This window comes from Monodelphis domestica, chromosome 1, assembly GCF_027887165.1.
Source record: "Monodelphis domestica isolate mMonDom1 chromosome 1, mMonDom1.pri, whole genome shotgun sequence".
NCBI lineage: Eukaryota > Metazoa > Chordata > Mammalia > Didelphimorphia > Didelphidae > Monodelphis > Monodelphis domestica.
In genome coordinates, this window is record NC_077227.1 from 498,994,048 (window position 1) to 499,012,790 (window position 18,743).

Here is an 18,743-nt window from a genome sequence, read left to right on the forward strand (position 1 = left end):
AAATAAGTGGTACAATGCACAAAATACTGGATTTGGAGTCAGGAAGACCGAAGTTTGAATTTTGTCTCAAGCACTTACTAGTAATGTGACCTTGGACAAAATGCTTAACCTTCCTGTCTGTTTCCTCTACTGTAAAATAAATATGGGATCAAATGAAGATAAACATACATAAATCATTTTGTAAACCTTAAAGTGCTTTGTAAATACTATTTATTTGTTATTGTACTACCACATACTCTTCAATCCAGTTACACTGGCCTCGCTGTTCCACAAACAACATACTCCATCTCCCAACTCTGGGCATTTCCTCTGACTTACCCCCCATTCCTGGAATGCTCCCCCTCTACTTCTCTGCCTACTGGCTTCCCTAGCTCCCTTTAAGTCCCAAATAAAATCTCAACTTTTATAGGAAGCCTTTTCCAATCTCACTTAATTCTAGTGTTTTCCCTCAGTTAATTATTTTCTATCCATCCTGTATTTGTCTCCTCCATTTATAGTGAACTCCTTGAGGGAAGGGACAATCTTTTGCTCCTTTTGTCATTCCCACCATTTAGCACAGTGCCTGACACAAAGAAGGCACTTTAAAAATGTTTATTAACTATCAATCCTTAAAATTGTGTGTCCTTAGGCAAAAAACCTGAGAAGCAACTTCTTCATCTGTAAAAAGAGGAGTTATACTAAAATAGTCTCCAATGTCCTTTACAAACAATTCTATGATACTGTGATGAACTTCAGTCTCTTCCTATCCAGTGGTTCCTTGAAAAATATGATCATTCTCCCCCATTCTTTAAAAACAACAATAAACAACTTTCATTTGACTCTCCTATTCCCTCAAGTTATCATCATGAAACCTCCTCCCTTCCAAAGCCACTCTTAAAAAAAAAAAAAAGCTGCCTTAAACTGTAGCCTCTTACTTTCTCTCTCATTCTCTTCTCAACCCCACACAAATTGGCTTTCTGATACATCATTAAACTGAAATTGATCTTTCCAAACTTAATAATGAGTTCTTAATTGCCAAATTCAATGACCTTTTCTCAGATAGTAAGTTCTTAACCTGGTAACTAGAATCTTTGGGTTTATTGAACACTAGCCAATTGGGTTAATTTGCTTCTATATGTTGTACAGCATCTCGGTTCACTTATCATGGCTTCACTGTAGCGTGGGTTTTTTTTTAAAAAAATACATCTAATTCTGTATTGAGTTTTCGCTATATCACTGAATACCATATTGTACACAATGGAAATGCAGTATGCCACTACTGCTTGCACAAGTTTGCCAACATGAGATTATACATGGCACACGATTGGTTGGTGGAATAAAGGCGACCAACCACAGTGCTGTATTCTATATCCTGGGTGCTGATTGGTTCAGTGACTGTAGAATGGGTCTGTTTGCCCTCCCACACTGTGCCATATGTTCAAAAATTATTTAAGAGCATATGAAGTGTTTATAAGAGTGTTGGAAAGGTTAATAAGAGTTCGGGAAAGGTTTATAGGAGAGTGGGAAGAGTTTATAAAGCCTTAAAATACATGTAAATAGTAAAATAAACATAATGTGACTACTTCACTAATTTTCACCTATCACAGGAATCTCTGGAACATAACTCCCATGACAGGTGAGGGATCACTGTATACCTAATATGTTCCACAGATCAATCTTTCTATTTTTTAATCAGTACCAAATCATTATTGATTACTGCTTTAAAGTATAGTCTGAGGGGGACCTACATGGTTCAGAGGATAGAGAGCCAGATCTAAAGACAAAAGTCCTGAGTTCAAATCTGTACTTAAGACACCTCCTATGTATGCAACCTTGGACAACTCACTTAAGCCCAATTGCCTAGCCCATATGCCTCTTTTGCCTTGGAAGGATACTTAGAATCCATTCTAAGATGGAAAATGTTTAAATAAATAAAGTATAGTCTGAGATCTAGTACTCTTAAAGTACCTTTCTGCAAACCTTTTCTTCAAAAGCAGCATTTGACCCTGTTAATAACTCAAATTTCCAAAATATTCTCTCTTCTGTGTTTTTAAAACACTACTCTGTTATTTTTCCCCTGTCTTTCCTTCTCAATTTGTATTTGTTGGATCAACATCCATATCCCACCCCCTAACCATGAGTATACCCCCCATGGCTGTGTCCTGAACTCTCTTACCTCTTTACACTCTGTCTCTTGTTGATTCCGTCAGCTCCCATGGCTTCAAATTTCATCCTTATGTGGATGACTTCTAGATTTATACATTTAGCTCTAATCTCTTTCCTAAACTCTAGCTCATATCACTTACTGCCTACTGGAGATAACCAATATTATAAACCCTAAGTACCTGAAATTCATCATGTCTAAAACAGAATGTATTTATCTTTCCCACCTAAACCTTCTACCTTTCCAAACTTATTTCTTTCAAAGGTACCACCTAAGTTATTCATTCTCCCTTACTCCACATATATAATTAGTAGTCAAGTTCTACTGATTCTGATTCCACCTCTCTTCAATCACAATGGTCACCTGCCAAATTCAGGCAGTCACTATTTCTTACTATTGCAATAGCCTCCTAATTGGTCTCTTTTTCTCCTGTCTCCTCCCTATTCATTCCAGTCCATCCTCAGAACAACTGCTGAAGGAGATTTTCCTAATGTAAAGGCCTGATTATGTCAATACCCTGCTAAAACAAACATTCCTAATACCTGATAACCTTGAGACTCAAGTACAAATTGCTCTATTTGGCAATTAAAGCCCTTCAGAGCCTGGCTTCAGGTAACCTTTCCAGTTAAATTCCTTCCATTAACGCTCTAACAGCCCATCTTGCTAAATCTCATCCATTGTATTCAATTTGCATCTCCTTGCCTTTGTAGAAGCCATCCAAACATACTTGAAATGTGCTCCTTTCTCAAATTCTAGTTTACTTAAAACTCAATTCCAATATATTCTAAATGAAGACTTTCCTGATGCTTACTACTTGTGGGACCTTCAGCAAATCACTTACTCTCCAGAGGTTAAGGGCCTCAGATCTCTGATCTGTAAAAATGAGAAGAGCTAAACCAGATGGCCTCTGCAATCCTTCCTAGCTCTAGACTTATGACACCTCCAGTGATTTTTCCTTGTCCCTAGCATAGTCTTTTTTGTTTATTCTGAATGTGTATATTTTACAAAGCTGAATCTTCTAAAGATATGAATCCTATCTTTCCAAACTAGACATTACTCTAGCTCCTTCATACTACCATCCAGCCAAAAAGTATGTCTTTCTTCAATATGTTCCACACTTGGTGTACTACATCTTCCATCTAATGTATTCCCTCCCTCCATAAAAAATAATTCAAAACCACTTTCTAAAGGCCTTCCTTCCTGATCCTCCCAACTGCCAAAGAAGAGTGGTCCTTAGTAAGTGTTTGCTGACAGATATGTTTGCACATACTATCTTCCCAGAAAGACTATAAGCCCCTCCCAGAGTAGGGAGTAATTCATTTGTCTTTTTATCCCAAACACCAGAGTTCCCTATATACTCGGTGATTGATAAGGAATTCATCAAACCCAAGTCCCATCATTTTTTCCATGCATTTTATTACAATTAATGCAGAATTTAACAATTCCAGCCTCTCAAAAAAGGGAAGTAATCCCTAACAGTCTGAAATTAGGCTTTAGAGTTGGTAGCAATGACCCCTACATTTTTTTTCCTTTTTAATATTCAGCTTTCCTTTGGGAATTCATCACCCTTATTGGCAGTTTCATCTACAGCTAAATTTGTACTTAACATTGGATTCACAAGCCAGTGGGGCCAACCTGAAAGCTAGCTTTCCTGATTAATTCAATGACCTTGGGCAATTCACTGTCCCACTCTGGGTCATTTTCTTACCTGTAAAATGATCAGGGGTTCTTATCCCAAAGTCCAGTAAAGAGATAAATGGTTGGAATTGGTTTCTTTTGTAATCCTACATATTTTAGAGCACTAGTTCTGAAGTCAGAAGACTGGAGTACAAATACTCTGACTGGAGAGGTGTGCTTAGGCAAGTCACATGACCTATGCCTACCTCAGTTTCCTTGTCTATAAAATAAGAATAGCAATAGTACACTATCTAACTCCTAAGGTGGTAGTGAGGCTCAAATAAGATAAGATTGCAATCCTTAAAGTGTTACATGAATGCCAATCGTTATTATTACCATCATCATTATTACTTAGAAACATTTTTCTGAGAGGGGTTCACCAGAGCCAAAGAAGTCCAAGTCACAAAAGCATTTTTTTAAAAACCCTGAACCACATAAAGTCTCCGGATCTTCTGGCTATGACATTCAATATTCTAAGGACCCTTCCAACTCTGAAATCTAGAAGTCTAAACCGCCCTAGGATCAGGGTGAATTGAGCGAAGACTTCACCACCTCGAGTTCACCCCCTCAGAGAACTAAGCACCCTAAGAATCTCCTGTTCCTCCCCTCCCCAGGGCACCAAGGCCAGGCCGGACCGCCACTGCCCTTGTGCCCTGGGGTAAGGTACCCATCCTCGGGGTATAGGAGGGTCCTCAGGGGACCCCAAAGCTCAGGGAGAGAGTGGGGAGCCAAAGGGCCCTTCCCCAATCCCTAGTCAAGTCCCTTGGAACTTCCAGACTCGTGACCCCGCACAGGATCGAGGAAGAGCCCTGGCCTCACGCCTAACGCCACCACCGCCCCCCTAGGCCCCGCGGAGTGAAGAGACCGCTACGGACGCGGGCCCCTAAGACAGAGAGCCACATCCAGCGGGCTAACACTCCCTAGTTAGCCCACACCCTCTGCAAAATCCTTCGCCGGCTCCAGCCCCCCAGTAATCCCCATGTTGAGCCATATGAGGTCCCGATACCCCGTCCCAAACCCACAAATCACCGGAGAGCCCCACTCACCGCCTTCTTCATGGTGGCGGCCATCTTGGGATTGGACCATCTCTCAGCAGGAGTGGGGGGCACAAGTCAGCTCGGCCTCCAGTGTAAGCCCTGCTCGGCCTCCTTCTCCCGAAGATGCCCTAACTCGAGAGGGAAGCCTCTTTACTATCTCCTTTCTACTCTTCTATGCCCGATTTTTAACTTCAGGCAACCGAGGGAGAATGTATAAACAAGAAAGCACTTGGTATCTTCCTCTTAAAGAAACAAGACTCCCTCGGTCTCCATCCTTATCTAGAAGGGGTGTGGTAGAGAGGCAGAGGACTGCTACGGGAGTGTGGGGGAGGGTCAGACGGAACTGCCCAATAAGAGAAAGATGCATTGTGACGTGCCAGAGAACCCTCCTTTGGACACCTGCAACTCCTCATCCTTGCTTGGAAAGCGAACTGTCCAGAGCTTAGTATATAATATCTGACACATAGTAAGCGCTTACTAAATACTGCTTGACCCAAAGGCTTACTTACTTATGAGCAGTTCAAGGTAAAGAATCACCGAGAATTATTACTGCCTTGCTCACCGCCCTAGTTTAGGCTGTTGCCACCGCTCACCTGAAGTACTGCAGTAGCCTCTTAATGGGTAATTAATGCTTGCCTCAAGTCTCTTCCCACCAGGATCTATCCTCCATATAGCGAAGGGATTTTCCTCCAGCACAGTTCAATGACAATGTGACATCCTCCCTCAATAAACGCCAGTACTACTTCTAGAATAAAACGTAAACTCCCGCTGTCATTTAAAGCCCTTCACGATCTGCCTCCTACCCATTCTAGCAGCCCTCTTACGCATTATCTGCTTCAAATAATCTACAATCCAGCCAAAGTCGACCTGTCTCCTGAGTCTTTGATTAGGAAATATACTTTTTTCTAGTTTTTTCTTCTTAAAATCTCAACTTTCTTTCAAAGATTAATTCAAAATCTGTCTTACTCTTCTTCTATGAGTCATTTCCTGATCTCTCCAGCTGCTGGAACCTCCTCTCTAAATGAACGTGTGTTTATTTTGTATATATTTGTATGCATGTCTATGTCCATGTGTATGTCTTGTCTTCCCCTATAGAATGTAAACTCCTTGAAAAAAGTGAGTATTTCATTTCTGTTTTTCTATTGCCATCTACAATCTAGTTGCTATGAAGGATTGCTTTGAGTACTTTTAAAAATTAGAAATAATATTATTAATAGATGTCAGCATACTCACAACTTTAAAATAAATGAAGTTAAAACGTTTTGAAATATAGAGACCAGCCAGAAGAAATAAAAACCATGGAGGGAAAGGATGAAGCAAATATCATTCATTCCTATCCCTTCTGCTACTGGAGTGGTCCCAAAAAGTTTTTCAATGAGCCCAGGGATTACTAATCTAATCACTAAAATTTTAGTCAATTACAAAATCATTCCTTTTGTCCACTTTCTAATAGTCTACCAAATATTTAAAACATAGAAGAAAAATGTCTAGTATATAATAGGCACTTAATAAATGCTAATTGTGATTGATCATTGATAACAAAATCTTAAAAGTGGGAAATTTCTTTGTCAACATAATTATTATTAAAAAGAGCTGACTTACATGGTATTTTAACATTTATGTTAAACATTGAATATTTTATTTCATGGTACCCTGAAGAAAATGCTAGATTTCGACCCAAAGGACCTGATTATTTTCAAATCTTAGCTATGCCATTTAACTATTCTGTGATACTTGAGCAAGTTATTTTATTCAATCAGTGTCTCAGTTTCCTCATCTGTAAAATTAAGGTGTGGAATTTGATGAATTCTAATGTCCCTTTCATCTCTAAATTTATGATAATTACATTAATTTATTTATAAAAGTTTATTTTTAGATAAGTCAAACAACAATATTAGAAGGCAATGTATATAATGGTAAGAGTCGTGAAGTCTAGTTATTTGGGATTCATACAAATTAGAATGACTTTGCCCAAGTTAGTCATCTATCTCAGTCTTAGTTTCCTCCTTTGGCACCAAAACATAGTTGTTTTGACTAACAAGTGTTTGCAAGTCTTAAGTGGCTCTGTAATATGAGCTGCTATTATTGAATAGATCCCTTCAACTGGGATCTATTCGGGCAACTAGGCAACACAGTGAACAGACCACTCAAATTAGTAAGAAAGAAAATCCTACTTTAGACAGTTGTTAGCTGTGTGACCCTAACAAGCTACCTAACCCAGTTTGCCTCAGTTTTCTCACCTGTAAAATGGGAATAACAATAGTACCTACCTTAAAGAGTTGTTGTGAAGGTAAAATAAGAAATTTGTAAAATATTTATCATAATATCTGGCACATAGTAGGTGCTTAATAACATTGCTTTACCCTGTTCATCTGTAAAAAAAGAGATAATCCTGATAATCTCTAAGGTCCCTTTTAGATCTAGATTGTGTAAAGATTGGATTTAGCTATCTCCTGATTATAACAATGAAGATACTTAACTCTTCCTTTATTGTAAAGATAAAATTGTAATCTTCTGATTGTAACAATGAAGGTACTTAGCTCTTCCTTTATAGTGAAGCTGGAATTGTAATCCACAATCTATTTTTAGATTTTAATCTACAAAAAGGTGATAACTCAGTATTTTAAGTACATCTACCCATTTTAACCACAAAAAGGTGTTAAGTAACTACAAAAGGTGAACTCACAAAAAAAAGGTGTTAAGTAACCAAAAAAGATATAATCTAACCAAAGAAGGTGAGAACTAAAGATTGGGCAGTCCTGGAGAAAAGAGTCTGCTGTTATTGGTAGATGTGAAAATTTAGGGGAGGTGACACAAGAGAAAAAGATCTTTAATAGGACCAAAGGGGCAGAAGAAGATAGATTCAATTTGAGTTTTGAGTTGGAGGAGGCTCTGACTCAGAGGAGAGACTGGAAGACAGACTCTTGAGGAATGACCAGAAGACAGACACCCAGACTTCTTTCCATTTAGACTATCACCATTGGTGAGTGAAAGGCTGACTTAGTGACCCTGTTTTTCTCTTCCCCTGACTGGGGCTTAGAAATTCTAACTGATATCAGAAGAAGCTAGAGTTCGTTCATGTTCTCTCTCTCTCTCTCTCTCTCTCTCTCTCTCTCTCTCTCTCTCTCTCTCTCTCTCTCTCTCTCTCTCTCTCTCTCTCTCCCCAATAAACTACCATAAATTCTATTTACTTTAGTAATTCATTTTGGGACTTAGAAATTAAATCCCTGGTGACTATATATTAGATATTCAGAGTCCAACCACAATTAAATTTAACAATTGTATGACACATTTAACCACACTGCAAAATATGCATACCATACCAAATGAGTTTTAATCATTTATTCCACATACAAAGAAGCAGTTTGGTGTAATGAACAGAGAACCATCCTCGGAGATAAGAAGAAATGGATTCAAGCCCTGCCTATGATGCATATTGACTATGACTTTGGGTGAAAAACTTGACCTCTTAATTCTTTAGAAAAGTTTCTAAAACCATATATTGCAGAGATGGTGCCAACTGTTTTGTTAGAAGGAGTTTCTTCAACTGTGATTTCTTTATGTGAATAAAATTGCTATACAGTTCTCTATTCTTACGCTGCATGCAAACATTAAATGCATTCTTGGTGTGTGTTTGTGTGTGTATATATAATCTGTGCTAGATTCTGGGAGAGATACTAAGAAAAATATAGTAAGATTCCTTTTCCCTAAGAAATACAAGCTAAAGATTAGTGAATTTTCTTGGTGGGGGTCCTCCTTTCACATAGGCAAACCACAAATCTGAGCCTATGCAGAATAGATGAGTTATGATAGCAAATAATAAACGCTATCATTTATATAACACTTTAAGATTTGCAAAGTGCTTTACAAATATTATCCCATTCTATCTTCACAACTTGGAAGGTAGGTTATGTAGGGAATTAGGACTCAATCTAGAATTTCATTTTAAAAGGGAACTTGGGTATAATGCACTGTAGTTAATAATAATAGCAATAAATCATATTGTATATTTATCAAAATCTAGTGGCAAATCTTTTGTTGACAAGCCTCTCCAAAATTATTGAAGCTAATTGTTGGAGATTTATAAGTCAACACCTTATACTAAGCATTTCTAGCTACTAGGGCCTGCCAGAAATTTAGGTTTTGTTAGCATAGCCCTTGAAGAACCACAGTTACTTCCACATCACAGTGACTCATCAGAATAAGACTTAACTGAAAGAAAAGACATATACAGATATAAATAGAATATACATTGTGTTATACTAGAATTGTTTTTATCTAATTAGAACCTTACACAGTATGCTTCAAAAAGTCACAAAAATTACTTAGAATCTACCCATATAGATATCTAAAAATGTATTAGTGTTTAAGTTAATGAGGTACTTATATGTATACATCTAATCCTCATAATCTTATATTTTAGAACTAAATACATCAAATGATTATAAAGACTAACATATCCACCCACTCATCTTTCAAGCAATTAAAGCATTATTATCCATTTTACATCTGAGAGAAATTAAACCCTAAATCTAGTAAAATGGGAAATAAAATTCAGGTCCCTTGCTTTCCAGTGCAGAATTTTTTCCACTATACTTCATTCCTATCCCCTCCTGTTTCACCTTTGAGGTTCTGCAAATATCTATTGAGGACATTTATTTTCTTTCATCTCTTCGCTTAGTTTCTTCCTCTTAGATTTTAAGAGAGAGATGAGAAGAGAGATGGGGGAAAGTTATAAGCTAATTCAAGGTCCAAACTATCCATATGCAAAATATGGCATCATGAGATAATTTTGGCAGACATATTCCTAGTGCTAGAAAAGAATGTGGCTTCTATAATGAAGTATGATCAAGCAAAGAACTGAAATACAATATGTAAAAAATACAACATGTAAAAATCTATCATGATCTTAAATACATTATCATGAAATAAAGTATTCTACTAATTAGCATTAATGAAACCTATCTCAACTACAGTTTTCATTTAGGATGTACAAAATTAGAGAGTATCCAGAGGAAAACAAAGAAAATTATTGGGGGCCAATAAAATAGGAAAGGTTTTGTCATTCAGATTATTCAAGACAGAGTACAGTTAAAAGATTCACTCAGGGTTATTAAAAGTAGAATAAAAAGCAACTTTATAACACCAATATCCTTTTCTTGATGGTATAAGGCTATAAGTCTTAGAACACCAAATAATCAAAATAATCACAATTTCAGATGACCCAAAGAGCAAAGGAAAGAAACATGATGGGTTAAAGTAAGCTACAGTATAGGTGACTTGACTATTAGACAAAGCATAAAAGACATCATTAAAGATATTATCTCTGAAGAATAATATAGCAAAGTGAAGAATTACAAAATGACACCATTAATGTTACATAGAAATATTAAGTTACAGAAGAACTCTAATACATTTGGTAAATCCACTGTGGATAATTTATAGAAATATATGAATAAGAAGAGCACAACATGAGACAGCTTTGGAGGGAGAATGCTCTTTTGAGATCATGAATCCACTGGATTTTTTATATAGACCAGCTAGTTAGTCAACATACCTACCTAAGATAAAGGAAATGACCTTAAACTGCATGCACCAAGAATTGGTTAGCTAGTCCATACTACACAGACAATTAGGTTTCTAAAGGATAAAGTCTTGATTTAATTTCCAAAAAAACAAAGATAAGGAAGGAAAGTATTCTCTCCTCTTTCAATCACATTGTTCTCCCATAACCCACCAACATATTCTAATAAAGAAAGAATAGATGTTTCCCTTTGGAATCCTAATGTCTTCAGGGATAACAAAGTAAAGTAAACACATACATAAACACACACAAGATATGGATCTGGATGGAATAGTTCTGCTTTGTTGGTTTTTAAAAAGGAAAGAGAAGGGGAAGAAAGGCAATATAGTATGGACTAAAAAAGGAAGCAGGGGAGAACCTATTTCACATAAATGGTGTATATGAGAAAAATATACCCATAAAGAAAGGGGTGAAGGGAATAGACATCTCATTGCCTCACTTTTCTCTCAACTAGATAAAAGAGAACTGAATAAACTATAGATACACTAGCAGAAGCTTGATGGCACATGCACATTTGCACACACATGAATTTTGGCATAGAAATCAACAGGGAAACAAATGTTGATAGGGAAAGAGAGAGAAGTATAAGACAATTAGAAATGATAAGGGAATATTCACCAGCAAAAGAAACTTCAGATTTAGAGTTCATCAGAAAGTGAGTACTAAAAAGAGAAAGAAAACATGCTATAAGAAATAGATATAGAGGGTAGCTGGGTGGCTCAGTGGATTGAGAGCCAGGCCTAGAGATGGGAGGTCTTAGGTTCAAATCTGGCTTCAGACACTTCCCAGCTGTGTGACTAGGCAAATCACTTAACCCCCATTGCCTAGCCCTTACCACTCTTCTGCCTTGGAACCATACACACTATTGATTCCAAGATGGAAGGTAAGAGTTAAAAAAAAAAAGAGAGAGAGAGGTATAAAGGGGCGTGATAGAGAAAGAAGGAACAGAGTAGGATCATATCACTTCAATTATTTATCAGATTAGAGCTACTAAAACATATAGGATTAAAAGGAGCTTTCCTTAATATTGTAAATAGTATTATTTAAAACCAAAAATCTATAATAGAGAAATACTAGAAGACTTCTCAATGAGAACTAGATAAATCAAGAATGTTCGTTGTCATAATTGGTATTTGATAAAGTTCTAAAAGTATCAGTTCTAGTAATAAGATAAAAAAAACCCAGAATTTGGAAGAATCAGTAAAGGGAAAGAAGAAATAAAATAGTTGCTTTTTGAAAATGATTTAATGGTTTTCTTAGAGAATTCTAATAATTCAGATAAAAATTAACTGAAATAAAAACATCACACTAATAAATTGTTGGTGGAAATATAAATTAGACCAATCATTTTTTCCAATTTTTAAATTACAAACTTAATAACCACCAAAAAGAAAATTTAAGTAAACAAATGCATAAAAAATGATGTGTAAAACCACAAACTTCATATTGTCTACAATTTGCTTTAAAATATGTAAATTATATATATATGTTAATATAAACATCCTCTTCTTTTGAGTTCCCTTTGGATTTGTTTTACTTGGATACTTTCTTCTCTTGATTTTGTGGGGTTTTTTTAATGTAATGATGGTACAAATTATTTTTTATTCTCTTCATCTCTTTTCATTTTTTCATATTTTCCTTATTTTCTTTTTATTACCAATATTTGTCATTTTTAATTACATTACCATCCATTACATTCAAGTGTCATAATCTATTCAGTCATTTCTCCCCATCATTGCATTTGTGTTATTTCTAGTTATTTTGTCATTGCAAAGTTTCCATGAAGATTTTCATATATACACAGCTTTTTAGTCTCTCAATAATACCCTTAGGTCTAAATCATTGCAATAAGATCTCTAGGGCAATGAATATGAACCACATGACAATTCTTACTATATATTTCCATTTTTTTCTACAAAACAATCCATAATTGCTCTAGTAATTTAATATTAGGCCTGTTTTCCATGCTCCTATTAGCATCTAACTTAATCAACTTACCCTGTCTGATTCTCAGTTAACACATTATTATGGCCATATTTAACTACATTGGTCCTTAGGTAACAGACCTGTTGCCAGGACCATACTTTTCCCAAAACCAAGTATCTCCAGCTTGGTCATAGCCAGTAGAACTTTTGTTCCAATGTTACAGCCCCTCAGGAATTCAGCATTACTTCCATAGTATGATGAGTATTAAAGTAAAACTTTGGCAGAATATTTATACTCTCTGAACCATTGTTGTCCCACCAAAAACTATGTTTGGATTATGTGTATACTCAAACATAGATCTATTGCTAGCCTCATGTAAGTGTATGTGTACAGAGGGAGTGATCTCTAAATTTCTATAATATTTGACCAACCTAAGATTCTATTCATCACCTTAACTTCTCATTTATTTCTTGGTTAGATTTATCTAGTTCTAAGAGGGGAAAATTAAAGTCCTTCACTGTTTTATTTTGCTTTCCATTTCCATCTGCATCTCATTTAATTTTTCTATTAAAAATATGGATGCTTTTAACTCTTGATGCATACAAGTCCAATACTGATAATGCTTCATAGTATCCCCCAACATAATATAGTTACTTTGTTCATCCCTTCTAGTTATATTCATTTTAACTCCAATTTTGTCAGAGATCATGACTACTATATCATCCTTCTCTGGACCAGCTGAGAAGCTGTATATTCTGTTCCAGCCACTTACCTTCATTCTATGTCTATCTCTTATTTTCAGTTTCTTATAAACAACACACCATCAGTCCTGGGTTTTTTATTCTTTATGCTATCCATTTTCTTCCCATGGATGAATTTATCCCATTACATTCAATATCATAGTTACTAGTTATGCATTCCCATCAACTCTATCCCTACTCACTTCTTAGTCTCCTCTTCCTTTCTTTCTTCCATATCCCTCCTCGGATGTACAATTTCCTTTCACCAATTCCTCTCCAATTCACACTCTTTAACAAAAATATTCCCTTATTCTCTCCACTTGCACTCTTAGTTCCAAATTGGCTCATCTTTCCCTTTACCTTCTTCCTGGTCTTTTAATTCTTATTCTATCCACATTTCCAAAAATTCTTTATCCTCACAATCCTCCTACTTTGATATGTATTAGATTCTAAGAATCTCTCCCCAATCTTGTCTTTATCTCCAACTTTAGACCCTACCTCTTGATATGTATTCCTCTCTAGGTATGCCTCCCTTCCATCCTTTTACTTAACTCCTTGTCCCCCTGTCTCTTAACCCACCTTTCCTTCTCTTATTCCTTAAATCTTCTAAGGGGACTCCTATTCCCTCCTCTCTAATCTATTTTCTTTCCCTCCTATTTCTCTGAACATTAAGAAGATTTTTAACTTGATTGTGTATGTTGTTCTCTCTTTGTCCCAGGTCTGATGAAAATAGGGTTACCTACACTCCTCCTACTTATTCCCTTCTCTATGGCAGTTCCTTCACTCATTCTTCCTTCATATGAGATAACCATTCCACCCTTCATCTTTCTCTATTTTATTCCATTACATTCACCTCAATCTTGAGTCTTCCAACCATACATATCCCTTCAAAATAACCAGGCAATGATGGCATTCCCAAGAGCCATAGATGACATTTTCTCATACAGAAATCAAACACTATGACCTTTTGGATTGTTTATGATTAGTTTTGTATGTTTCCTAAAGATCCAATTTTCTGCTAAAGTCTGAATTTTCCCCAAAGGAAGAGTTGAAACTCCTTTAGTTCATTAAATATATTTTTTACCTTTTATAATTATGCTCAGCTTTGCTAGATATGTTATCCCTGGTTGTAAGCCCAGTTCTTTTGCTCTATGAAATGTTGTTTTCCATGTCCTGCATTCTTTTAATGTTGAGGCTATTATTTAATATTAGTCTGACTATAGCTCCACAATATTTAAATTATTGTGTTTTTTTTCTTTTTTGCTTGTAGTATTTTCTCCGTAATCTGGTAGCTATGGAACTTATCAAAGCTATTCCTGTGCATTATCATCTTTAGGTCTCTTTGAAGTGGTTATTGGTAGATTCTTTCAATTTCTATTTTACCTTCTGATTCTAGAATTTCTGGGAAGTTTTCCTTAATAATTTCTTGAAGTATTGTGTCTATCTATGCTCTTTTTTAAATCTTAACTTTCCAGGAGTCCAACTGTTCTTATATTGCCTCTCCTTGATCTATTTTCCAGGTCATTTGTTTTTGTGATGAGATGTTTCATATTCTCTTCTACTATTTCATTCTTTTGATTTTTTTATTAGTTCTTGTTATCTTAGGAAATCTTTAGCTTCTCTTTGCCCAATTTTAGTTCTTAATAGATTATTTTCTGTGAGTTTCATAATTTTTTTATATTGCTCTTATCTTTTCTGTTTTTCTTCACCTTTCTGATTTGTTTTTTGAGGTCTTTTTTAAGCTCGTTGGGATGCCCTTTTTGAAATTGTGGCCATTTATTATATTTCTTTGCTGATTTTGAAGCAGATGTTTCTACTTCACTCTCCTCTAAGTTTGAGTCAAAGTCTTCTTTGTTCCCAAAATAGCAGTCAATAATTGATTTTTCTACCTTGCTTGCTCATTTAAAAAAAATAGCAGCCAGACTAATAGATTAAATTATTGGCTTTTTGCTTGAGTCCCAAGGTTCCTAGTATATTGGGATTTGGTACATCAGATTTCAGAATTGTGTGTGTGTGTGTGTGTGTGTGTTTTTCCAGGGTCCCATTTAGATATTTCAATTTTATAGTCCAGGATCAGATATACTCCCAGTCCTTCTCTCATACCCTAGTCAATGATTGACCTCAGGTTCTCTAACCAGAGTCCTGGGGTAGTTCTGTCATTATAATAGCAAGCACTCACCTTCATCCTGTGGCAGTAGGCAGGGACTCTGCTCTCCTGAGAGCAACAGCAGCCAATGAGATCAGAGACCCCCAGTAACCACACTCACCAATCTACACTTCCTTCTCATTCCTCTCCTCACTCTGATGCATCTTAGAATGGAACAGATATCCAGTCCTTGTTCTTCAAACCTCCAAAGTCCCTCATTTTGTTAGCTGCAAGGCTTTTATTTCTGAGTCCACTCCCTAAACCCCAGATGTGAGCCAGTCAGGGTATCTAGAGCTGAGACCCAGACCATAACAGATATAGCTGCTTCCCGGACTCTGTCATTGTATTCCAGTGGCAAGCTTTGGGGCTCAGCAAATGAGGTCAAGTTACCAATCCTGCCCCTAGGGGCTACCTTGTTGATTTCCACTCTGTTTTCTCTCTTTCTGCCTCTAAGGGCTATGGAGGTAGAACTGATTCAACTGAAGTCACAAATCTTCCTCCCCAGTTATTGAGCTTCACTTCCAACTCCTGTTTTTTGTCATTTTTAACTGATTCTGTGGAATTATTTTTGATTGTTTGTGGTGGATACCAGGCAAGTGAGAAAGCTTCACATCCTACTCTGCCATCTTCCCATAATGCATTTCTCTAATCATTGTTAAAAGCAATTTGGAACAATAGTTGCCCTTCACTATATGGTGGTTCACTTATTGCAGCTTCACTGTATCACGGGTTCTAAAAAAAATATCTAATTCTGTATCACAGGGGTTTTGCTATATCACGAGATTTGGGGGAATGAATACTGTACTGTACCCAATGGAAGTGCAGTATGCCACTACCACTTGTTCAAGTTTGCCAATGTGAGATTCTACACACATACTATTGGCTGATGGAATGAAAGGCGACCAACCACAGCACTGTGTTCTGTATCCTGACTGCTGATTGGCTCAGTGACTGTAGCATTGGTCTATTTGCTCTCCCACAATATTTCTGTATGTTTAGCATCTCTCTCTGTCCACTTCACATTGAAGTCTAATTGCTGTACATAGGGATGCTCTATGGTGTTGTGTTTTTGTGAAGTTTTCATAAAAGTTTGAATTTATTTCAAGGCTTTTGCTACCCAAATGTTCTGTACCTTCTAAGGCTTTTAGCAGTGAACCCAAGCACCAAATTACATAGGTTTAACAGTGTAGAAAGCGGTTAAGAACATATGAAGTGTTTATTAAAGGGTGGGAAAGGTTTATATGAGAGTTGGAAGGGTTTATAAAGTCTTAAAATATATATATATTAATAATTAAATAAATATAATACCACTACTTTGCAGATTTTCACCTATTGTGGGGATCTCTGGATGGTAACTCCCTCAAAAGGTAAGAAATCACTGTATACTCAAAAAGTCACTAAACTGTATATACTCCTTGACCTACTAATGCCACTAATAGATATATACCACAATACAGTGGGATGTATGGGTATGGGCATACCAGGCTCTTTTCAGGGCTACTTATCCCCATTTGGTATCTACCTGTCCCCCAACTTTCACCTGTGGTTTTAAGAAGCTGTACCTCAGTAAAACCATTTTGGCAGATGAGCTAAATTTGTTTGAGGGTAACCATCAAACTGATTGGTGATTTAGTGGGGCATCTGTCCCAAACATATGAAGACTTTCAATGTCCATGAAGGCAGCTGAACAGGCACTATGAAAAGTTTATAGATTAGTTGACATCAAAGACGCCAAGGTCATCCGCTGAACCTTGTGCCATCAATACTTGTACTGATTTTTGTCCTGCCACAGAACTTCAATGATTCTGGAAAAGAGAGTGAGGCTGATGACTTTGAACAACTCTGCCTCGCTTTAATCTAATTCATTCTCAAGTTAAGATATTACTCCATGATGTCATTGCTCCTCTTCAAAAAAAAAGGAATGTGTACCCCAAAGAGATAAAAAACAGAGGGAAAGGATCCATGTGTCCTTATAGTAGTACTCTTTGTTGTATCAAGGAGATAGAAACAAAGTAATTGCCTATCATTTGAGGAATAGCTGAATAAATTATGGCATATGAATGTAATGATTAAAGACATGGATTCAAAGAAAACTGGGACAACCTGTATGAACTGATAAAGAGTGAAGTGAGCAGAGCTAAAACGACTTATATAGTCAACACAACAGTATAAATGAAAATAACTTTAAGAAACAAGACTTCTGATCAATGCAATAACTAGTCACCACTCCAGAAAATCAATAATGAAGCATGCCTGCCACCTCTTGGTAGAAAAGTAGATAGAGTATGGATAAAGAATGAGCTCTACATTTTCATGCACAACCAATATAAAAATTTGTTTTGTTTGTACTTATTAGTTAAAAATAAGGGCTTCTTTAGTGGGGGTGTGGGGATGGGACATGGAATTTCAAGAGGGAGATATGTTGGTTGGATGGAATGATGCCAAAAAAAAAAGAAAAATAAGAACAAATGAAATATTTTGAAATATGCAAAAGAGTAAAAAATATTGAGAAGGGAACATAGATAAATAATGTTGGTACTAACACATTAAATGTGTGTGTATATATATATAATGTTGCATAATAGATTCAATTTTGTGTACAATCCTCTTTTCTGGTCTTTGTTAAAAGAAATGTTCAGACTTGGTGACTTTCTAGGTCATAATAAGCATTTTAAAAAAGAAAGCAAAAGACATAACTGGTTGGGGAAAAGAAAGGTGCAATCAAGTTTATGTCTGAAAGGAAACTGAAAATATGACTTTCTAGTGGTACAAATGCCATTGTGAAGTGTCTGAGCCAATAATTATGGGCCTAAACCAACCCTGCCACTTTCCAGTTTCACAGAGAAGTTAGAGTTTCCGTTACTTCCTTTGTTATTGCTCAGTTGTTTCAGTTATATCTGACTCTTTATGATCCCATTTGGTCTTTTAGTTCATTTTATAGATGAGGAAAGTAAGGCAGAGTTAAGTGACTTGTCCAAGGTCACACAGCTAGTAAATTGTATGAGGCTGGATTTTAACTCAGGAAGATAAGTCTTCTTGATTCCAAGTCCAGTGCTCTATCTACTTCACCACCTAGTTGCATCGCTGTTTTTTGTTTGCTTTTGTTGAAAGAATTAGGGATGTTTAGCCTGGAGAAATCTTGGGGAAGAGGAGGGGGTGGGGAGGAAAGGAATTGGGTGATCATTGTCTTCAAATACCTGAAGAGCTGTCCAGTGAGAAATTCTGCTTATTTTGTTGCCCAAAGAAGTAGAACTAGAAACAACAGGAGTAATTTGCAGAGATTTAGGTTCAATGGAAGGGGAAAAACAGAGCATCTTTCTAATGATCAGAGCTATTGAAGAGTGAAATAGGCTACCTCAGAAGTAGTGTATACTTCTTCATTGGAGGTCTAGTGGTGGAAATATGATGACCATTTGTTGGGAATTTTATGGAGGTGCATCTTGCTCAAATACCAGTGAGATCTTCTAAGGCTCCCTTAAATTTTGAGATT

At 36.4% G+C, this 18,743-nt stretch overlaps 1 protein-coding gene across 2 annotated transcripts in view; it reads right to left on the reverse strand.

The window, feature by feature from the left end:
* PFDN4 (prefoldin subunit 4) overlaps window positions 1-18,743 on the reverse strand; it is a 69,954-nt gene that overhangs the window by 14,629 nt on the left and 36,582 nt on the right. Inside the window, exon 1 of one of the 2 annotated variants that reach the window (XM_007475700.3) lies at window positions 4,867-5,191. The exons of the other annotated variant lie outside the window; for it this stretch is intronic. Coding sequence (XP_007475762.1) covers window positions 4,867-4,890 — 24 coding nt within the window. The 5' untranslated portion in view covers window positions 4,891-5,191. Of the gene's footprint in view, window positions 1-4,866; window positions 5,192-18,743 lie in introns of those variants that run through there. 2 annotated transcript variants of the gene reach the window in all.